This window comes from Hylobates moloch, unplaced genomic scaffold, assembly GCF_009828535.3.
Source record: "Hylobates moloch isolate HMO894 unplaced genomic scaffold, HMol_V3 SCAFFOLD_10, whole genome shotgun sequence".
Taxonomy (NCBI): Eukaryota; Metazoa; Chordata; class Mammalia; order Primates; family Hylobatidae; genus Hylobates; species Hylobates moloch.
In genome coordinates, this window is record NW_026652285.1 from 108,921,708 (window position 1) to 108,942,407 (window position 20,700).

Sequence of the window (20,700 nt, forward strand, 5' to 3'; positions counted from 1 at the left end):
CTTCCTAGGAGGAAGAAAAGGCTGCCAAGAAGAAGAGCAAACACAAGAAGAGCAAGGACAAGGAGGAGGGCAAGGAGGAGCGGCGGCGGCGGCAGCAGCGGCCCCCGCGCAGCAGGGAGAGGACGGCTGCCGACGAGCTGGAGGCTTTCCTGGGGGGCGGGGCCCCGGGTGGCCGTCACCCTGGGGGTGGCGACTACGAGGAGCTCTAGGCTGGCAGGGGCAGTGGCGGCCCTGGGGCGGGGGCGTGCCTGTCACTGCCTGGGGAGGCGTTTGCCTCTGCACCATCGCCTTTGCCACTGCCTGGCGGCTGCTGTGTGCACTTCTGAGCTGGAAGAGGCCGGGCATTGGTGGTCCCCAGGCTGGGGCCTGCAGGTGCTGGGCCTCCAGGCCTGGCATGAGCCTGCTCTGCAAGAAGGGAAGGGACAGCTGGCTTCAGCCAGGCTCGGTGGACACCCTGGCCCTCTCGGGGCAGAGCCGCCAGTCCCCAGTGTTTCTCAGGGATGTGACTGAGGCCCAGGAGGGACCCGTGAGGGTGTGTTTACAGAGGCTTGGCTGTGGGGTGCGCACTGCCCTGGCACCTGCTTGCCCTCCGCGCTCACCTGGGGCCGCAGCATGCCTATGGCTCCGCTTCCGGCCGGGAGCCCTGAACCCGGGTGTGCAGACCCACCCTAAAGGGTGGCCCAGCCCCACGCTAGGCAAGGCTGGCGAGAGACCGGAGGCAGCATGTGAGGCCTCTCCTGGGAGTGGGGGTTGTGTTTCCCACAGTGGCCTCAGCTGCGCCCCCGCTCAGGTGAGCCCACAGGCAGGAGCCGGGAGGCACTCCTCCCAAACACTCCACTCAGACCATAAAGCACTCCTGTTTCACTCTGCGTGTGTCTGTTCTTCTCCCTGCACCTCTGCTCCCGCTGCCCCAGGCCCAGGCTGCCATAGGTGGGCAGGGAAGTCCTCTGAGGCAGGAGGCTGCCCAGCAGTGGTGAGGAAAGTCCCACCAAGTCTGGCCACACCCTGGGCACATCCCAGCCCACTTGTGCCAGGGCTCAGCAGCTGCACCCAGCACACTTGGGGACCTCAGCCCCAGGAGGTGGAAATCCACTCTGCAAGACTCCCAGGCAGCCGCCTGCAGCCCTGCCCCCCCGCCTTCAGGCCCCTGCCCCCTCCAGCTGTCAGCAGCGCCCAGCCTCCACCCCCACAGCTACTGTTGCCATGAGAACCCTGCGGGGCGGGCAGGAAGAGCATGCCAGTGAAGGGGAGGAGGTGGCCAAGCTGGAGGCTCCTGTGCCTGGGAGCTTTGTGGCCCCAGGGTGTGGGGCAATCACTGCAGTCCCTGAGCAGGTTCTGTGGCCCACAGCAAGCTTAGCCTGGCCCCTTAGCCCACAGCCCATGAGGTCAGGGCTGGGTTCAGGGGTTCCCCTGGTGTGGGGATGGGTCAACAGTACGTGAACTTGCCAGGATCGCACCATGGACGGCTATGTTGGGGTTTCAGTGGGCCCTGCTTTGAACGGCACAGAATGGGGTAGGTCCTGCCCTTCAGAGCCAAGGGCATCGGCTCCCCACTCCTCTGCCAAGCTAGAACGTTTCCAGGCCCAATGCCTTGGGAAGGGGCTGGCAGAGTGGGACGAGGACATTACCAGGCAGGTATGGTATGTCATGTGCAGGCCTTCCCAGGCTGGCAGGGACACCGGATGCAGGAGTGGCCTCACCCAGAGAGGATGGCATCCTGAGGACACGAGGCTGCAGGGGCCATCTGGACCCAGGTACCCGCCAAGATTTTGGCATTGGCAGCCTTGAAGCCGATAGGGCTTGGGGAGAGGCCAGTGGGGCAGAGAGTAGCCCATCTGCTCCTGCCTCGCCCGACAGGAGATGCGAATTCCAAGATGCCCCTGACCAATCTCTGCAGCCCAGGGCTTGGGCCCCTCCTCTCAGGCAAGTGTGTTGGGGTGACACTGGCGGGACTGGCAGGCTGCTCCGGGCCACAGAGCTCCTGTTTAGACACTGAGGTCTGTGTCTTGGGGGTGCTGCAGGGACCCTGTGCTCTGCACAGCCCCAAACTGGAGCCAGTGCAGCTCACCATCCCCAGCTCCACGGTGCAGCCCCCACTGGGTGCGGCCCCTTTAAGTACAGCCCCTTCAGCTGCCATCGGGGGCAGCACTGAGCAGCCAGGCCAGGATCCGCGCTGCTGCCTGGAAGCTTCTGCCGGTGCTGGGGACGCAGCAGTGCCGGGGACACAGAGGAGCCGACCTGGGGGTGGCACGGCCCACCGGGGCACAGCCGGAGCAGCACCCAGGTAAGGGGCTAGGGGCCGAGTTGTTGAGTGTGTCACTGTCACGGGCGGGGGAGGCTGCCTTAGGGCGGCCGAAAGGATGGGGAGTCCCCGCCCCCAGGCAACACCGGCTGTATCCCTTGAAGGGCCGCTCCCAGCCAGGGCAAGGCAAGGCAGGGCTGGGAGGTGGGGAAGGCTGCCAGCCATCTCCGTGGGCTCCAGAAGGCCTTGGGCCCAGGAGAGGGCTGACCCCACCCCCATCCCCACGGGAGGGGGTGTCACCGACAGCCACAGCCAGCAAGGCCGACTGTCACCTCCCTGGGGTGGAGCCTCACACCCTGTCATCCGGCCAGATTCCGGCCTAGCCTTGAGCTTAGCATGAAAGAGGGAGCAGGAGGGTAGACAGTCCTGCCACGGGTGGGGTGGAGGGGGGAGATGGGGTGGGCGGGGGAGGCTGGGATGGACACAAGGCCTGGGACTCGTGGCCCTGACCCAGAAAAACAGCCCTGCCAGCAGGAAGCCCCTGCACACCTGGGACACAGAGGGGGGACCCGGCCAGACCCCGAGAGGCCCATCCACCTGAGATTCTGCCCTGCAAGGGGCCTGGCCAGGTACCCGCTTTCCCCAGCTCACTCTGGGGCAGACCCCCCAGACCAGGTGTTGGGTGTGCAGAGGCCAGGCCTGTGGCCACTCTATGACGCGCCCCCCAGCTGGCTCTGGGACCACAGAAGGGTTGGCAGCCCACATCTGAACCCTGGCCAGCCTGTAGCGTGGAGGCCTAAGAAACGCAGGTTTCCATGGAACCTTCTGAGCGAAATGGGGAGGGCCCTCTCCTGCAAAGCAGTGGGGCTTCCCCCACCCTCCGCCCTGCCCACCCCCAGTGGGCAGCTTCCGGGCCTGCTGCGCAGCTCAGAGGAGAGGGGCTGCCACGAGCTCGTGGCTGGATGGCTTGGGATGCCGTGCAAACCCTAGGGGGATGTCCTGTGCGTTTACACAAAGCTGGGGCCTTGTTTCAACCACCCAAAGATACTTGGGGTCAGAAAAGGTGTCGGCAAAGGAAAGGGAGATTTAGGACCCAGGTATGCTCTCTGGGGGCATTTTTCTGGCCTGGGGCTCACGGCAAGTTGAGGGCACCTAGGCGTGGGTCCTTGCAGTGCTGGGGGCGGAGCTCTGTGCTCGGCCTGGGCAGCAGGTGGGGTGGTTGGTGTCACCCACTTGGTGCAGAGCTGGCTAAGGCTGAGGCCCAGGGACTCGCCTTCGACTGTGCGCGATCGGAGGGGTCGCTCTGCAGTGGGCGCTGTGCCGGGGGCGCAGTCACTGAGGTCTCCTGGGGCAACACCTATAAATAAGGCCCAAATGCGGCCCGTCCTTCCAGTTGCGGACACCAGAGGGCGCAGCCCCAGGACCACGCCCCCACTCCCCTACCCCACCCGGAAAGGGGTCCACCCGAGCCGGCCCCGCCGTCACTAGTCGGGGGAGGGGAGGCCCTGGAGCTTCACGCAGGAGCTCCTGCCGCGGGAACCACAGCCACGGCTAAGCCTTTCTGGCCCGCCCGCCCCATCGCAGGGAGAGGACGGGGGAGGGGCAGGATGGGCGCCTGCACAGCTGGGTTCCTCCCGCAGGTGCTTCTGACCCCGGCATGGAGGAAGCGCCCGCGTTCTCGGCCCAGGCCCGCAGCCAGGGCTGCTCCGCCCGCTGCGCCCCAGGTAAGCCGGGCCAGCGTAGGGGAGTAGCGGGGCCTGGGCTGCGGAGGGGGCCGCCCTGACCCGCGTCTCCCCCCAGGGCAAAAGCCCCGCAAGGCAGTGTGAGCTGGAGCCGCCAGCCTGGGGACCTCTTTTAAGATGACCCGTACGGACCCTCCGGACCTGCTGGTGTCGACCGTGTACCAGGACATCAAGGTGGCGACCCCGGGACCCGCGTCCAAGCGCTCGCCATGTGAGCGATCCGTGGCCCGGCCTGCTGAGCCCGCGCCTTTCAACAAGCGCCACTGCCGCAGCTTCGACTTTCTGGAGGCGCTGGACGGGCCGGCCATGGAGACCCTGCCGGAGCCACCGCCCCCGGAGCCCGCTGTGCCGCGCGCCCGGACCCGCGAGGCCGAGCCACGCCGCCGCGCCCGCTCCAAGAGCGCGCCCCGCGCACCCCCGGGCCTGACGCCCGCGCCCGCCTCGCCGCCGGTGTTGCCCCGCCGAGGGCGGGAGGCCCAGCGTGCGGCGCGGGCCGAGGCATCGCCGCGCCGGGAGCCCACGTACCCGGCGCTCCGCGCCCTTGCCAACGAGCTACATCCCATCAAGTTGCAGCCGCAGCGGGGCGGCCCCGGCGGCATCGCGCCCCTGTGCGCCGCCGCGGGCCGCTGCGCACCGCCCGAGCCACCCGCGGGTCCCGCCCCCCACGTGCGCTGCCGCCTGGACATCAAGCCAGACGACGCGGTGCTCCAGCACGCCGCCCGGGGCTCGCGGTCCTGCGGGCCCGCCGAGGCCGCGCCCTGGGCCCGCCCCGCCCCGCAGTTCCACGGCCTCACGGTGCCCGGGCCCCGCCATATGGCGCTGTCGCGCACCCCGACGCCCAGCGACTCATACTGTGCGGATCCCCGGGCGTTCTACTGCGACGGGCCCCTGCCTGGGCCCCGGGACTACGCCGAGCGCCGCAGTCTGCCCTTCACCACCCCGCCGGGCCCCACCCAGTTCTTCTATACAGAGGAGCCCCAAGGCTTCCGGGGCAGCTTTGCGGCCAGTCCCGGCCCAACCTTCGACGCCTACTGCCCCAGGCCCTATCCGTCCGAGGAGCTCCCAGGGCCCAGTCCAAGGCGCATGGGCGGTTACTACGCAGGAGAGGTGCGCACCTTCCCAATCCAGGAACCGCCCTCCCGCTCCTACTATGGGGAGGCTCCCCGAGCCTACGGCCTGCCGTACGGGCCCCGCTATGTCCCCGAGGAGCCCCGGGCCCACTCCACCGCCCGCCCCTTTTACACGGAGAACCTCGGAAGGTACCGCCAGCGCGACGTCCTGGCTCGGACGTACCCGCACCCGCGCAGCAGCCCGGCCTGGGTGGACTGGGGCCCGCGACCCTACCGCACCCTGCAAGTGGTGCCGCCCTCTGACCCCGACCCGTTGCTCGCCTCCTGGCACGGCGGTACCGGCACCAGTCCGCCCCGGCTGGCCACCGACAGCCGCCACTACTCGCGCTCCTGGGACAACATTCTGGCCCCGGGGCCGCGCCGCGAAGACCCGTTGGGCCGCGGCCGCAGCTACGAGAACCTGCTGGGGCGCGAGGTGCGGGAGCCGCGAGGCGTGTCCCCCGAAGGCCGGCGCCCGCCCGTCGTCGTGAACCTGTCCACCTCGCCCAGACGCTACGCCGCACTGTCCCTGTCCGAGACGTCGCTGACGGAGAAGGGCCGCGCGGGCGAGGGCCTGGGCCGCAACTGGTACGTGACGCCCGAGATCACCATCACTGACAATGACCTGCGCGCCACCGAGCGCCCGAGCGCCAGGGCCTGGGAGTTGCCCGGGGGCCGCACGCGGCCACCTCCCCACGCGGCCCCCGACGGCCCCACCTCTGGCCGCCAGCGGAGCCTGGAGCAGCTGGACGAGCTCATCACGGACCTGGTCATCGACTCGCGACCCGCCGCCGGCCAGGCCTCAGAGCCCGCGGCCGACTGCCTGGGCCCCCAACTGCGCCGACTGCTGGACTCGCGGCCCGCGGGCTCCGGGGCCCCCGCGCTGGCGCCGCCACGCTCGCCCCCCGCCTCGGCCGGCAGCGCAGAGGAGCCCGCGGCCCCGGGAGAGGCGGCCGACGCGTCCCCCGAACCCAGCGCCGACGAAGACGACCTGATGACTTGCTCCAATGCGCGCTGCCGGCGTACCGAGACCATGTTCAACGCCTGCCTCTACTTCAAGTCCTGCCACAGCTGCTACACCTACTACTGCTCGCGCCTGTGCCGCCGCGAGGACTGGGACGCCCACAAGGCGCGCTGCGTGTACGGCCGCGTGGGCAGCGTGTGCCGCCACGTGCTGCAGTTTTGCCGCGACAGCGGCCCGGTGCACCGCGCATTCTCGCGCATCGCTCGTGTCGGCTTCCTGTCGCGCGGCCGCGGCGTGCTCTTCCTGGGCTTCCCAAGTCCAGGCTCGGCCGACAACTTCCTGCGCTTTGGCCTGGAGGGGCTGCTGCTATCCCCCACCTACCTATCGCTGCGTGAGCTGGCCACACACGCGGCGCCCCTGGGCAGCTACGCGCGCGAGCTGGCGGCCGCTGGGCGCCTCTACGAGCCGGCAGAGTGCTTCCTGCTCAGCGTGTCCGTGGCCGTGGGACCCGGCACCGCGCCCCCGGGGACACCCGCCCTGCCCGCGCCAGCGCCACGCAGCCACGGGCCAACAGTGCGCAAGTTCGCCAAGGTAGCGCTGGCTGCCGGCAGCCCCGCGCGGCCGCCCCCGGCGCGGAGCCGCGAGCCCGACATGGAGACGCTGATCCTGACGCCACCGCCGGGCACGGCGGGCCTGGATCAGGACGGCGAGGCGGGCCGGCGCGCGCGCGAGGTGGCCTTCATCCACATCCAGCGCGAACTGCGGCTGCGCGGCGTCTTCCTGCGCCACGAGTTCCCACGCGTCTACGAGCAGCTTTGCGAGTTCGTCGAGGCCAACAGGCGCTTCACGCCCACCACCATCTACCCCACGGACCGGCGCACCGGCCGCCCCTTCATGTGCATGATCATGGCTGCCTCCGAACCGCGCGCGCTCGACTGGGTGGCCAGCGCCAACCTGCTGGACGACATCATGTGAGGCGCCGGGCCCACCAGGCCTAGCCCACGCGCTGGCCCGAACCCTGTCCTGCCCACTCAGGCCCCGCCCGGCCCATCCAGGGCCGTCCCCGAGCCCCGCCAGGGCCCCACCCCGACTTCTTCTAGGCTCCGCCTCGAATTCCCCAGCCCTCCAAGCTCCGCTCAGTACAGCCTCCAGCTCCGCCCAGGCCCCAACGCGCCGGCCCTTCGCCCCCGTAGTGTTCCTCACCGGCCCTTAGCCTTCCCACCCCCAGCAACCCCTCTCCCTCCTGCGGGTCTCCTCCCTCTCCCAGCTCGCCCTCGAGGATCCCCAGAAGAAGCCGGTCCTCGCCCTCGGTGCTCCCCGCTGGGAGGCGGGGTGGGCCTGAGGACCGCCCAGCTCTGCCTTCACTCGGAGGGGTCACTACTGCACAGACCCCACCCGTACAGATCCGGTGCCCGTCGGTCCGCGGGGCTCTCGCTGGAGCCCGCCCGACTCCGGTTTCCCCTTGTCCAGGAGCCTGACGTAACCAAAGCCCAGTTTGTCACTTTAAACACGCCCCGCCCCGCCTCCCGCGGCTGTGGTACCTCCTCTCTGGAGAACATCCTGGTCGATCTCTGTGCGTCCGTGTGCACGAGCGCGTCCCGGCGAGGCGGTGGGCAGGGCCGACGGTGCGCGGTGCGTTCCCGCTGGTCGGAGCCAGCACAGTAACCACGCCACGCGCCCTGCCGTCCCTTCGCCTCCAGCCGTCGCAGTCTGGGCCCTGCAGGAGCTGGGAAAAGCCGCAGGGAGGTCTTCAGGCCGATATGCAAGTCTCCCAGCCGAAGGGGCAGGGGACCTGGACAGAGGAAGCAGAGCACGTGAGCCTGGCCAGAGCTGACACCTGGCTAGGAGAGGAAGGACCAAGGGACAGGGGGCGTTCCCAGGTGGGAGCCTGGAGGGCAAAGCGTGGTGCGAGCAGGTGAGGGAGCGAACTAGTTGGTAAGCGTGGAGGCCCACCCGAGGGGCTTGACCTGTCCCGAGAAGTCCCCGCACACCCGCTGTGGCCGCACCCCGTACTGCGGGCTTAGAGGCGCAAGCCCGGCGGCCCGGCCTCCACCTGCCCCCCAAGTGCACCTTGGTCAGCGCCCGGGGCTCTCTGGAGGGTGGGGTATCCGGGAGAGGGGTGGAGGCCAAACGCAAGGGCCCTCCTGGAGACCCCAACCCTACTTCGGAGCCAGGAGAGGAGGCACCAAGTGAGAGAAATTGGGCATCCCCGCCTCCGCTCCTGCTTTCGCACTCGGCGCGCCCACCTCGTCCCCGCGCGTCTGCACCGGCCAGGCGTCCCGCTTGCCCACCCGCCGCCGCGCCCCCCACCCCAGGGCCTCTGCATTCGGCCCCACCCCTGAGGGCCGGCCAGGAACGCCCCTGGACCGGAATAATTTCCAGGGTGCAAGAGCTTTCGAACCAAGTAAAATAGAACTTGAATGTAGCGGCTGCTGTTGCCTCCTTGTACGGGTAGTAGGGTTGGGGACGGAAGCCTTCGGTCGGTGGGGATGGGAGCGGGGAGGCCTTCGGGTGGTGGAGAGGGTAGAGGGGGAGGCCTTCGGGCGGTGGGGAGGGCAGAGGGGGAGGCCTTCGGGCGGTGGAGAGGGCAGAGGGGGAGGCCTTCGGGCGGTGGAGAGGGGAGGGTGGTCTTCGGACCACGTGCAGGACAGGAGGTCACGGCTGGCACGTCCCTCAGGCTTCCCTCCTTGCCCCAGCCTCGCGGGCCGCCTAACTGCCCCGTTCCAAGGGTGCCACCAGACCCCGCTGGACAGGAACTTTTCTGTTGGCTGGATTTAATCACCACCCATTCCCGGTTCCACGTTTCCTTTAAGCGGGGCTGGCGGAGCCGCAGGGCGGCAAGGAACTGGATTGCGATTGGTCAGTACGTGCCTCGGTCGGCGGTACAATTGGCTGAGGCGCTGGGCCTTGGGAAGCATTCCCTGACGGGACTGGTCGTCCTCTCGCAGAGCCCGCCTCCCGCAGTACAAGCGGCCGCCGGGTCGGGTGGGAGGAGGGGACTCCGGGACAAGGAACATGGCGGCGGCGGACCTCGCTCACATTCCTGATGTGGACATCGACTCCGACGGCGTCTTCAAGTATGTGCTGATCCGAGTCCACTCGGCTCCGCGCTCCGGGGCTCCGGCTGCAGAGAGCAAGGAGATCGTGCGCGGCTACAAGTGGGCTGAGTACCATGGTGAGGGCGGGACCTGCCGGCGTGCCGGGGGCGCTCCTGGCGAGGCGGGGGCGGGGCTGGCGAGGCGGGGGCGGGGCTGGCGGGACGGGGGCGGGGCTGGCGGGACGGGGGCGGGGCTGCGGGCCATAGCGGACTGCGTTCTGCTCCGAGCCCTGCCCCTGCTAGGTTTAACCCAGGCTGAGGTCCTGGGCGGGAAGGGCGTGACACGGCCTGACCCTCCCCAACAGTCTCCCAGTCCGCGCGCCTGCCCCGGTTCCACCCTCCTCTCATCCCCTGTCCCAGCGTCAAGGGGCTTCGTCTCCCCTGGGGAAGGGGCTGTTCAGAGCTGGGATTTCAGACCCCTTCGGCTGGGAGTTCCTCCCGCGGCCTCCAAGGGCGGCCAGGGCACGTCCTGAGGTCGCCCTCCCATCCCAGCGGACATCTACGACAAAGTGTCGGGCGACATGCAGAAGCAGGGCTGTGACTGTGAGTGTCTGGGCGGCGGGCGCATCTCCCACCAGAGTCAGGACAAGAAGATTCACGTGTACGGCTACTCCATGGTAAGCCACAGCCCCGTCCCGCCCTGCTGGAGGCCCCAGTACCAGCTTCAAGGCCCACCTGAGCCTGCTGCCCTGACCCGTGGCCCCAGCTGAGCACGCAGACTTCCCGGGGTTCTCCCAGTGTCGGCGGCAGAGCCCTCCCTCCAGGGCCCATTGTGTTCCTGCATTCCCCCATGGAGCACATGCCAGACCTGAGGGGTGGGACGGAGACCCCCAGACATGGCCGGCCGTCTCCTCTCCCTGCCCTGGGAGGCCTTGCTGGGCCCCCCAGAGGCGATCAGTACCTGGGTGGAGCTCAGAGTCCCCGCCTGTGCGCTTCACAAAAACCACCAGCAGATGAGACCCACGTGCGTCCCTCTGGGCGCCTCAGGCCGCAGGATCCACCATCAAGGTTTGCTTGCCTGTGGAGGTCGCCTCTCCCCAGGGGAGCCCCCAAGGGCGGTCGGGATGGTGGGTTTGCCGCCCCCAGGCACTGCCTGTCCCTTTCCCACTCTCACTCCTGGTGTGGCTGGTGGCTGGATGCTCAGAGCCAGGGCATGGGGTCGAAGGGTCTAAGTGGTGCCAGCAGGCGTCTTCTCTCTCCAGGCCTATGGTCCTGCCCAGCACGCCATTTCAACTGAGAAAATCAAAGCCAAGTACCCCGACTACGAGGTCACCTGGGCTAACGACGGCTACTGAGCACTCCCAGCCCGGGGCCTGCTGCCTCCAGCAGCCACTTTGGAGCCCCCACCTTTGCCTGCACTCCTCCTGCGGGGCTGGCCCTGCCTGCTCTTGCGGCAGCCCCTGATGACGTGCTGTCCACCAGGCCTTGGAGACAGGCTAGCCTGGCCACAGAATTAAACGTGTTGCCACACCTGCCAGTCTCTGAACTCTGTCCTTGGCTTCCCGAACTGTGCGTCACCACCTCCAGGGCCCCCCAGACCCTAACTAAAGCAGGTGGGTGGGGGAACACAGGAGGGGCCCCAGGGAGTGGCCGTGCACACTCAGCCCTTTGGGGTCTGGTAAAGGGGCCCTGCTGATGGCCTGATTGCTCTTCCCACGGCCATCGTCCTCCAGGGCATCTTGGAGGAGGCCGGGCAAGCCCTTGTGAAAGGAGTCAGGGCCTGGTCCCTCGGGCTGGCCAAGACCTGGGGCGCCCACCAGTGCTCCCTCCTGTGAGCCCATCCCAGGGCTCCCCAGTGTCCTGTCTGCCCTGAGGCTCCTTCCATGACCAGCCCCATGGGACCTGCCAGTATCCAGGGTCAGGTCCTACAGCTGCACCTACCCCACAGGTTCACATTGACCCTGGAGGCCCCTCCCAGGTCCCTCTTGCACCTGGCAGGGCTGTGGGCAGGATATGGGTTCAGGCCTTGCCCTGGGAAGCCCCATACACAGTGGGACTCGATGGGGTGGTGCAGGGGCACCCTGGGGGCCAGGACTGGTTGTACACAGGGCACCCCCGCCTTTGTCAGCTCACTGGTCCTCCGGCCAGCCTCTCCAGACGGGCACTGTCATGACCATATTTTATAGACCGGGACACTGAGGCTCAGTGACACAAGCTCCGAGGTCACACTGTGGGAAATCACAAACAGGGCCTGACTCCAAATGCCACACCCTTCCCCAGCCCCAAAGACCATGCCCCAAGCATGGGGCTGTTTCATGAGGAACCGAAGCTTCTGGGCTCCTAGGGACCCTGTGCCTGGCACCGGACAGCACCTGGCTGCTCAGAACTAATGAATGACGGGGTGATCCTCCATAGCCTGACTTACAGGCAGGTTCCCTGCGGCTGAGAACGCAGGGACCAGCTCTGGTGCACGTGCTGGACTCCTGCAGCTACTGGGCTGGTTGAGTCCTGACCTTGGCCAGCACCAGGCTATTGCCAGAGGCACAGTGAGAGGCCATGGTGGCCTCTGCCCACCCCACACTGCCGAGCAGAATCCTGGTGGGGTGTCTGGGTCCCTCCCCATTCCAATGGGAGCCTCCCCTTCACCAGGCAGGGCAGGGCAGGGTGGAAGAGCTGACCTTGTGTCTGAGGGAGCCGGGCAGGTGGGAGCTGACCCTGGGTCAGAGGCCCCCTCCTGGGGCCGCTTTCATGGCCCATGCTTGGCACTGTCAGCACTGGGTGGGGCCGGGCCGAGGGGCCCTCCACTTAACAGCAGAGTCAGCGTGTGGGGCCAGCGCAGGCTGATAAGCGCACAGAACTTCCCAGGCACCCTGTGTGGCCGCACTGCTCCCTCTGGCCCAACCATGCCTCTGCCCAGCCACCTGCTGCCCGCCTTGGTCCTGTTGCTGGGTAAGTAGTCTGGTCCCACTCCTGAAGCAGGACCAGGGGCCCTGGCTTCTGAGCCTACCATCTGTGTGGCAGTGACGGGCACCAGGGCTGACTCCTGAGCCCCAAAGGGAAGGAGGGTTACAAGGTACTCCTTGGCCGGCCTGCAAGGGGGGTGACCCGGAATCAGCCCATGGGGTCCTCGGGTCTGCCAAGCAAAGGAAGAGGCAAGACTCCCCTCCCAGTCTGGGACAAGAGAGCTCAGGAGGTGCCCCCAGCTCTGCCAGCCTTCGTCTGCCACACTTGGACTAGGTGGAGCCTGTGGGGGGCCCTGGGCCGCCCATCAATATCTCCCATTGGGGGTTGCCCTCCCAGTGCCCAGTTCCCTGCTGGGCATGCTGGGTTCCTGCTACCTTTATGGGGGTGCCCCATGGTTGGGTCCTCATCCCTGCGCATGCCCAGGCCCCACTCCCCAGCCTCTTCACGGCTGGAAACAGGAACGTGCTATGCTTGGACCTGAGCCGGGTGGGAGTTCTCTGTGGGTCCCGGCCCCTCCCTGCCCCATCTCCTGGTCTGAGGGGCTTCCCTGAACAAAAGATGTCCAGTGCTAAAACTGAATAGTCCTAGGCAGGCTGGGATGGCTGGTCACCCTGCCCCCAGGCCACCTGGCTGTCAACCTCTCAGCAGCAGGGTCCTCAGGCTGGGCCTGGGTCCCCAACCACTGCAGGAGCCCCGGCCAGGCTGTGTGCAACTTCCTGTGTGACTGCAGGGACTGCTCAGATGAGGCCCAGTGTGGTGAGCCAAGGCCAGATGGGCGGGCAGGGCCAGTGCGAGCAGGTCTGGCACACACCTGACCACCCACTCTCCCAGGTTACCATGGGGCCTGGCCCACCCTGGGCACCCCCTTCACCTGCGACTTCGAGCAGGACCCCTGCGGCTGGCGGGACATTAGCACCTCAGGCTACAGCTGGCTCCGAGACAGGGCGGGGGCCGCACTGGAGGGTCCTGGGCCTCACTCAGACCACACACTGGGCACCGACTTGGGTGAGACCAGGGCGAATCTCTGTGCACCCCTGTCCCACCACCCTCCTTGCTCCCTCCCCTGTCTCCTGACCTCTCACCTGGGCCAGGCTGGTACATGGCCGTTGGAACCCACCGAGGGAAAGAGGCATCCACCGCAGCCCTGCGCTCACCAACCCTGCGAGAGGCAGCCTCCTCCTGCAAGCTGAGGCTCTGGTACCACGCGGCCTCTGGAGGTGCACCCTAGACCCCCAAGGCTCATGGGGGGTGCCCAAGGGGAGGGTGGGCGGGCAGCTGAGGACGAGCAGGGCCACAGCTGCCCTGGGACCCCTGACATTGCAGATGTGGCTGAGCTGCGGCTGGAGCTGACCCATGGCGCAGAGACCCTGACCCTGTGGCAGAGCACAGGGCCCTGGGGCCCTGGCTGGCAGGAGTTGGCAGTGACCACAGGCCGCATTCGGGGTGACTTCCGAGTGAGCTGGGAGGGTCTGGACAAGTGGGGGCCTTGGTGGGGGGGTCTGGGCCCTGACTTAGGTCCTGAGGACCTGTTCTCTTCAGGTGACCTTCTCTGCCACCCGAAATGCCACCCACAGGGGCGCTGTGGCTCTAGATGACCTAGAGTTCTGGGACTGTGGTCTGCCCAGTAAGGCACTGCCTCTTCCTGTTCCACCCCCGGGAGGGCCCCTGCCTGCCCACTCCCCCGTGCTCAGACCCTGTCTGCCCCCGAGTGCTCTCCCACTCCTGGGGCCTCGGTGAAGGGTTAACCCTGCCCCACCCAGCCCCCCAGGCCAGCTGTCCCCTGGGACACCACCACTGCCAGAACAAGGTCTGTGTGGAGCCCCAGCAGCTGTGCGACGCGGAAGACAACTGCGGGGACCAGTCTGATGAGAACCCACTCACCTGTGGTGAGGCCAGAGAGGCTGGGAGACTGGACGCCTCGGTGGGGGCCATGGCACTCATCCAGGAGGGGGCACCTTGGATCCTTGGATGGTCCTTCTGGGGGTGTGGTTGCCAGGACCACCCTGGAGCTGGGGCCATACGGCTTCAGGAAGCACTGCCTGGTGGCCCTGACACGCCCACCTCCTGCCCTAGGCCGCCACATAGCCACCGACTTTGAGACAGGCCTGGGTCCATGGAACCGCTCGGAAGGCTGGTCCCAGAACCACAGCGCTGGTGGTCCCGAGCGCCCCTCCTGGCCACGCCGTGACCACAGCCGGAACAGTGCACAGGGTGAGGCCCACACAGGACCCGGCCCAGGCCCTGCCTACGCGGCCACAGCCCAGCGGCCACAGCCCAGCGGCCCTGGCCCACTCCCATCCTTTCCCACAGGCTCCTTCCTGGTCTCCGTGGCCGAGCCTGGCACCCCTGCTATACTCTCCAGCCCCGAATTCCAAGCCTCAGGCACCTCCAACTGCTCGGTGAGATGGGTGGGGCTCACAGGGCCTCCGTGCTGGCTGCCCTGGTGCAGGGCCCCCAGCCAGCTCTTGGTTCCACAGCTGGTCTTCTATCACTACCTGCATGGATCTGAGGCTGGCTGCCTCCAGCTGTTCCTGCAGACTCTGGGGCCCAGCGCCCCCCAGGCCCCCGTCCTGCTGCGGAGGCGCCGAGGGGAGCTGGGGACTGCCTGGGTCCGAGACCGTGTTGACATCCAGAGCGCCCACCCCTTCCAGGTAGGGAACAGCAAGAGGGTGGGGTCTGGGGAGCCGCGCTGTGGGCAGGGGAGGGGAATCCACAAGGTACCCGCTGCAGGTGGACAAGACCAGACCCCAGGGGGAAATAGGCTGGGCACCCCCTGAACCCCTCTGCCCTCAGATCCTCCTGACCGGGCAGACAGGCCCGGGGGGTGTCGTGGGTCTGGACGACCTCATCCTGTCGGACCACTGCAGACCAGTCTCCGGTGAGCCTGCTGACTCTGCCCTACCCTGCCTTGCCCTGGAGAGGCACAGCACTCCCCATCCCTGCCACCTGACACCAGTTCTGCCCCCACAGAGGTGTCCACCCTGCAGCCGCTGCCTCCTGGGCCCTGGGCCCCAGCCCCCCAGCCCCTGCCGCCCAGCTCGCGGCTCCAGGATTCCTGCGAGCGGGGGCATCTCGCCTGCGGGGACCTGTGTGTGCCCCCGGAACAACTGTGTGACTTCGAGGAGCAGTGCGCAGCGGGCGAGGACGAGCAGGCCTGCGGTAAAGGGGCTCAACCTCCTGCTGCGCAGCCAAGGGGGGAGGCGCCGGGGCGGGCTGAGGACTCTGCCATTCAGTGCCGGTTGCTGTTCCAGGCACCACAGACTTTGAGTCCCCTGAGGCCGGGGGCTGGGAGGACGCCAGCGTGGGGCGGCTGCAGTGGCAGCGTCTCTCAGCCCAGGAGGGCCAGGGGTCCAGTGCAGCTGCTGCTGGTGAGGCCCAAGCCCCAAGGCTCAAGCCCCGCCCTGGTGTGAGCAGCATCCTGAGGGGTCTCTGCTCTGCCTCTGCACTACAGAGGGTCTCTGGATTGGGGATCCCTGACGGACAGAGTGGGGCCCTGGAAGGGATGAGGCTCTGAGCACCTTGCTCTTCCCCTAGGGCACTTCCTGTCTCTGCAGAGGGCCTGGGGACAGCTGAGCGCTGAGGCCCGGGTCCTTACCCCCCTCCTTGGCCCTTCTGGCCCCAGCTGTGAACTCCACCTGGCTTATTATTTACAGAGTCAGCCCCGAGGTACCGCCACCCTCCGCAAGCTCCCTGGCCAGCCCCTGGGTGCTCCCTGCACAGTGGGAGGGGTCTGGGGCTGGGTGACCCATGGTGCCCCCTGCCCGGCTGGCCAGGCTTCCTGGCACTAGTTGTGGTGGACAACGGCAACCGGGAGCTGGCATGGCAGGCCCTGAGCAGCAGTGCAGGCAGCTGGAAGGTGGACAAGGTCCTTCTAGGCGCCCGCCGCCGGCGCTTCCGGGTGAGGAGGGCAGCCCAGGGCGGGAGCTCCACTGGAGCGGGCCCTGACCTAACGGTCCTCCTCATCCCCCTACCCCATGAAGCTGGAGTTTGTCGCTTTGGTGGACTTGGATGGCCCTGACCAGCAGGGAGCTGGGGTGGACAACGTGACCCTGAGGGACTGTAGCCCCACAGTGACCACCGAGAGAGACAGAGGTTCCTGCTGCCCATCCTCACTCCCACCTGGGTGCTCCCCTTACACCCCTCCAGGGACCCTGGAGCTTCCACCTTCTCAGGGCTCTGGAGGGGGAGGGGGGAAGGTGTGTGACGCCACCTGGCCCCACCCCCAGAGGTCTCCTGTAACTTTGAGCGGGACACATGCAGCTGGTACCCAGGCCACCTCTCAGACACACACTGGCGCTGGGTGGAGAGCCGCGGCCCTGACCATGACCACACCACAGGCCAAGGTAGGATGGGCGCTCAGACTGGGGGTGGCTTTCAGACGGGAGAGGGGCATCTCTGCAGCACAGCCCCATGCCCCTGCAGGCCACTTTGTGCTCCTGGACCCCACAGACCCCCTGGCCTGGGGCCACAGCGCCCACCTGCTCTCCAGGCCCCAGGTGCCAGCAGCGCCCACGGAGTGTCTCAGCTTCTGGTACCACCTCCATGGGCCCCAGATTGGTGAGCAGACCTGGGAGCAGGGCAGGGCCTGTGGGGAGGCCTCCGGGGGTTCAGAGTCCCCCGCTCTGACACCCATCGAGGCACAGGGGAGAGGTCAGTTATGGACTGGTGCCCTCCCTGCAGGGACTCTGCGCCTAGCCATGAGACGGGAAGGGGAGGAGATACACCTGTGGTCGCGGTCGGGCACCCAGGGCAACCGCTGGCACGAGGCCTGGGCCACCCTTTCTCACCAGCCTGGCTCCCGTGCCCAGTACCAGGTGAGGCCTGGCACCCGAGTGGGAGGATAGGACAGGGCCCCTGGCCAGCTGACACCCTCCACCCCCAGCTGCTGTTCGAGGGCCTCCGGGACGGATATCACGGCACCATGGCGCTGGACGATGTGGCCGTGCGGCCGGGCCCCTGCTGGGCCCCTAATGACTGCTCCTTTGAGGACTCGGACTGCGGCTTCTCCCCTGGAGGCCAGGGTCTCTGGAGGCGGCAGGCCAATGCCTCAGGCCATGCTGCCTGGGGCCCCCCAACAGACCATACCACTGAGACAGCCCAAGGTATGGGGGCCTGGCAGGGGCAGGGATTGAGGGGCTGGCCAGGGGCTGGCAGGCTGATGCTGGCACCTCCAGGGCACTACATGCTGGTGGACACAAGCCCAGATGCACTGCCCCGGGGCCAGACGGCCTCCCTGACCTCCAAGGAGCACAGGCCCCTGGCCCAGCCTGCTTGTCTGACCTTCTGGTACCACGGGAGCCTCCACAGCCCAGGTGAGGGACTTTGGGAGGGGGCCCCAGGGGGCTCGGGGAAGCTTGGCCTGGTGTTCCCACCAGCCTTGTGCTGAGGCCACTGGGGAGCCTCTTGCGCCCGCCAGGCCGGGAGCCTGAGAGCTCAGACCGGGGCCTGCAGGTGCTCTCCCCACTGCTGACCTGGGCTGCCCCTGCTGGCAGGCACCCTGCGGGTCTACCTGGAGGAGAGCGGGAGGCACCAGGTGCTCAGCCTCAGTGCCCACGGTGGGCTTGCCTGGCGCCTGGGCAGCGTGGATGTGCAGGCCAAGCAAGCCTGGAGGGTGAGTGCAGGGTGGGGTGCCCCTCCCCCTCCCCCGAGGGCTGCCTGGACCCGCTGAGGCTGCCCTGCCCTGCACCCACCAGGTGGTGTTTGAGGCAGTGGCTGCAGACGTGGCACACTCCTACGTGGCTCTGGATGATCTGCTCCTCCAGGACGGGCCCTGCCCTCAGCCAGGTGGGAGCCCTGCTGTGGCCTCAGCTCTGCTCTGGGGCGCCTGCCTAGCCCTTTCCCTTCGTAGTGGTGGTGCCCAGGGCTTGGGCCATGGGGCAGCACCACTCACCCACCCATGTCCTGCAGGTTCCTGTGATTTTGAGTCTGGCCTGTGTGGCTGGAGCCACCTGGCCTGGCCCGGCCTGGGCAGATACAGCTGGGACTGGGGCGGGGGAGCCACCCCCTCTCGTTACCCCCAGCCCCGTGTGGACCACACCCTGGGCACAGAGGCAGGTACGTGCCCACTGGAGCCAGGTGGGGAGGCACACATAGCCACCTGGCCTCCTGCTGCCCACCCACAGAGTACATGCCCCATCCAGAGGAGGCCCTGCTCACCCAGCCTCTGCTCGGGCCCTGAGGGCTGGCTCTGCCCATCAGCTGGGCATCAGCCTCCTCTTGTTCCCAGGCCACTTTGCCTTCTTTGAAACTGGCGTGCTGGGCCCTGGGGGCCGGGCCGCCTGGCTGCGCAGCGAGCTTCTGCCAGCCACCCCAGCCTCCTGCCTCCGCTTCTGGTACCACATGGACTTTCCTGAGCACTTCTGTGAGTCCGGCTGGGCCAGTGGGTGCCTGGGCAATGGGGGCAGCAGGGGTCCAGGAGCAGAGGTGGGGAGGTGGCCTCCCCAGCCCGCCCCTGGTTAGGCATGCAGGAGCCCCAGGACCCCAGGCCTGACAGACCCTGGTCCTGCTCTCAGACAAGGGGGAGCTGAAGGTGCTGCTGCACAGTGCCCAGGGCCAGCTGGCTGTGTGGGGCACAGGCGGGCATCAGCGGCACCAGTGGCTGGAGGCCCAGGTGGAGGTAGCCAGCACCAAGGAGTTCCAGGTGAGGTCGGCTGTGGGCCAGGAGCCTCCTCCTCCTCCACCCAGGGCCCACACAGACCCCTTTCCTTCCCCATCAGATCGTGTTTGAAGCCACTCTGGGCGGCCAGCCAGCCCTGGGGCCCATTGCCCTGGATGACGTGGAATATCTGGCCGGGCAGCGTTGCCAGCAGCCTGCCCCCAGCCCGGGTGAGCCCTGGGCTGCAGTGGAGGCACGGAGGAGGGCCCAGGGGGCCAGCCCGGCTTGGGGTTTGCCAGGCTTACCAGCGTGTGCTCCCAGGAGCTGCGAGCATGCTGCACCCAGACAGGACAAGAGAGCTGCCAGGCCCAGGCCCTGTGCCCTCCCCACTCTGCCCTGCTCACCCCTGGGGCCGCTGCCTGGGCTGGGCTCTCCCTGGGGTGCAGCCTCTGGGGCCTGACCTGCCTGGCTGTGGCCTCTGTGCTCCCTGTGCCCACACCCAGGGCAAGGTCCATCCTGGAGGAGCCGCCAGCCGGGTCAGGGCAGCCACCGACTGTTCTCACTTGGTGAGGGAAAGAATCTCGCCTGGGCCATGAGCCCCACCAAGTCTGCAGACAGCAGCTGCCTGCCAGGCCCCATCCTTGTGGTAGCAGAACCAATACCCTCTGCCTTTGAAATAGGGGTGAACCCCTGGAGCCAGCAGAGGCTGAGGGGACCAGGCAGCCCCAGGCTTCCTCCTTGGCCTCAGATGTGGGGGCTGGACCCGGACACTAGAACTGAGGGCTGCTTTGGAGGGCTCACGTGTCCCTATGGCCCACAGGGGACACAGCCGCACCCGTGTCTGTGCCACCTGCGGTTGGCAGTACCCTCCTATTGCTCATGCTCCTGGTGCTGCTGGGACTTGGGGGACGGCGCTGGCTACAGAAGAGGGGGAGCTGCCCCTTCCAGAGCAACACAGAAGCCACAGCCCCCAGCTTTGACAACATCCTTTTCAATGCGGTAGGATCCCCTGGGGATGGGTGGGCAGGAGCCTCTGCTCAGCTGTGACCCTGGAGGGCGGGCAGTGGTGGGACACAACCCCCCAGGGAGGAGCCCCCACCTCTGCAAGGCCCATTCTTGCCCTCCCTGCCCTGCCTCTCCCAGCCGCCACTGTCAAAGCTCCACCTCCTCGGCCGGGGGCGGTGGCTCACACCTGTAATCCCAGCACTTTTGGGAGGTTGAGGTGGGTGGATCACCTGAGGTCAGGAGTTTGAGACCAGCCTGCCCAACATGGTGAAACCCCGTCTCTACTAAAAATACAAAAAATTAGCTGGGTATGGTGGCAGGAACCTGTAATCCCAACTACTCGGGAGGCTGAGGCAGGAGAATCACTTGAACCAGGGAGGCAGGGGTTGCAGTGAGCCAAGATCGTGCCACTGCACTCCGTCCTGGTTGACAGGAGCGAAACTCCGTCTCAGGAAAGAAAGAAAGAAGAAAGGAAAGAAAGGAAACAGAGAAAGAGAGGAAGGAAGGAAGGAAGGAAGGAAGGAAGGAAGGAAGGAAGGAAGGAAGGAAGGAAGGAAGGAAGGGAGGGAGGGAAAAGGGAAGGAAGGAAGGAAGGAAGGAAGGAAGGAAGGAAGGAAAAGCAAGCAAGCGAGCTCCTCTTCCTCCTCCTAGGATGGTGTCACTCTCCCGGCCTCTGTCACCAGCAACCCATAGACCACGCCAGACAAGGCCCCGCTTCCTCACGTGACATCCAGCACTTGTTCAGATCCTAGCCGGGGACCGGGACAACTGCCCTGCCCAGGCTGGGACATGCTGAGGCCTGGGCGTTCCCTGCCCTGTGCTGACTCTTGCTCTGTGAATAAACACCTTGGCCCATGAGGGCAGCCCAAGCTCCCAGGGTGAAGTCAGTGTGTCCACACTTTACCAGCCAGTGAGGGTGGGGGCTGCAGTGTTAAGTGACGTGCTAGGGGCGCCTGCTTGCTTCTGGATGCAGCTCAGGAACCAGAGACAAGGGGACCCTCTCTTATCAGGACACAGATCCACCCAGGACAAGGGCCGGGGC

At 67.2% G+C, this 20,700-nt stretch overlaps 4 protein-coding genes across 5 annotated transcripts in view; all 4 read left to right on the plus strand.

Moving 5' to 3' along the window:
* RABL6 (RAB, member RAS oncogene family like 6) overlaps positions 1-869 on the plus strand; it is a 28,945-nt gene extending 28,076 nt beyond the window's left edge. The window contains exon 15 of the mRNA XM_032165690.2: positions 9-869. Within this exon, the coding sequence (XP_032021581.1) occupies positions 9-209 (201 nt within the window). The 3' untranslated portion in view covers positions 210-869. The remainder of the gene's footprint in view (positions 1-8) is intronic.
* Positions 870-964: 95 nt separating this feature from the next.
* On the plus strand, positions 965-8,570 carry AJM1 (apical junction component 1 homolog). Its single transcript, XM_032165689.2, has 4 exons — positions 965-1,754; positions 1,858-2,284; positions 3,883-3,966; positions 4,043-8,570. The coding sequence occupies exon 4, from the start codon at positions 4,102-4,104 to the stop codon at positions 7,030-7,032; it is 2,931 nt and encodes a 976-aa protein (XP_032021580.1). The 5' UTR covers positions 965-1,754; positions 1,858-2,284; positions 3,883-3,966; positions 4,043-4,101; the 3' UTR covers positions 7,033-8,570.
* A 155-nt stretch (positions 8,571-8,725) lies between these two features.
* Positions 8,726-10,631, plus strand: PHPT1 (phosphohistidine phosphatase 1). 2 transcript variants are annotated; one of them, XR_009215060.1, is made up of 4 exons: positions 8,726-8,916; positions 9,006-9,232; positions 9,647-10,162; positions 10,357-10,631. XR_009215060.1 is itself a non-coding variant. In XM_032165711.2 (4 exons), the coding sequence occupies exons 2-4, from the start codon at positions 9,073-9,075 to the stop codon at positions 10,447-10,449; spliced, it is 378 nt and encodes a 125-aa protein (XP_032021602.1). In that variant the 5' UTR covers positions 8,733-8,916; positions 9,006-9,072; the 3' UTR covers positions 10,450-10,631. The 2 variants fall into 2 exon arrangements, 1 of the variants encoding a protein (XP_032021602.1); XM_032165711.2 differs by having other exon boundaries at positions 8,733-8,916; positions 9,647-9,771.
* A 1,366-nt stretch (positions 10,632-11,997) lies between these two features.
* Positions 11,998-20,410, plus strand: MAMDC4 (MAM domain containing 4). Its single transcript, XM_058445931.1, has 27 exons — positions 11,998-12,043; positions 12,641-12,814; positions 12,890-13,063; positions 13,150-13,275; positions 13,382-13,512; positions 13,598-13,682; positions 13,819-13,944; positions 14,132-14,269; positions 14,369-14,457; positions 14,536-14,709; positions 14,852-14,936; positions 15,029-15,217; positions 15,310-15,426; positions 15,593-15,724; positions 16,285-16,401; positions 16,481-16,615; positions 16,739-16,872; positions 16,941-17,160; positions 17,233-17,370; positions 17,551-17,669; positions 17,752-17,842; positions 17,966-18,112; positions 18,285-18,419; positions 18,571-18,698; positions 18,775-18,883; positions 19,474-19,652; positions 20,310-20,410. The coding sequence occupies exons 1-27, from the start codon at positions 11,998-12,000 to the stop codon at positions 20,349-20,351; spliced, it is 3,480 nt and encodes a 1,159-aa protein (XP_058301914.1). The 3' UTR covers positions 20,352-20,410.
* The last annotated feature ends 290 nt before the right edge of the window (positions 20,411-20,700 follow it).

Excerpts from the sequence above, each read along its gene's own strand:
- PHPT1 (XM_032165711.2), top strand. The coding sequence starts at position 9,073 with ATGGCGGCGGCGGACCTCGCTCACATTCCTGATGTGGACATCGACTCC. Across the intron at positions 9,233-9,646 it reads CAAGTGGGCTGAGTACCATG|CGGACATCTACGACAAAGTG; the intron begins GTGAGGGCGGGA and ends CTCCCATCCCAG. Across the intron at positions 9,772-10,356 it reads ACGTGTACGGCTACTCCATG|GCCTATGGTCCTGCCCAGCA; the intron begins GTAAGCCACAGC and ends TTCTCTCTCCAG.
- MAMDC4 (XM_058445931.1), top strand. The coding sequence starts at position 11,998 with ATGCCTCTGCCCAGCCACCTGCTGCCCGCCTTGGTCCTGTTGCTGG. Across the intron at positions 14,710-14,851 it reads AGAGCGCCCACCCCTTCCAG|ATCCTCCTGACCGGGCAGAC; the intron begins GTAGGGAACAGC and ends CTCTGCCCTCAG. Across the intron at positions 14,937-15,028 it reads CCACTGCAGACCAGTCTCCG|AGGTGTCCACCCTGCAGCCG; the intron begins GTGAGCCTGCTG and ends CTGCCCCCACAG.
- AJM1 (XM_032165689.2), top strand. The coding sequence starts at position 4,102 with ATGACCCGTACGGACCCTCCGGACCTGCTGGTGTCGACCGTGTACCAG.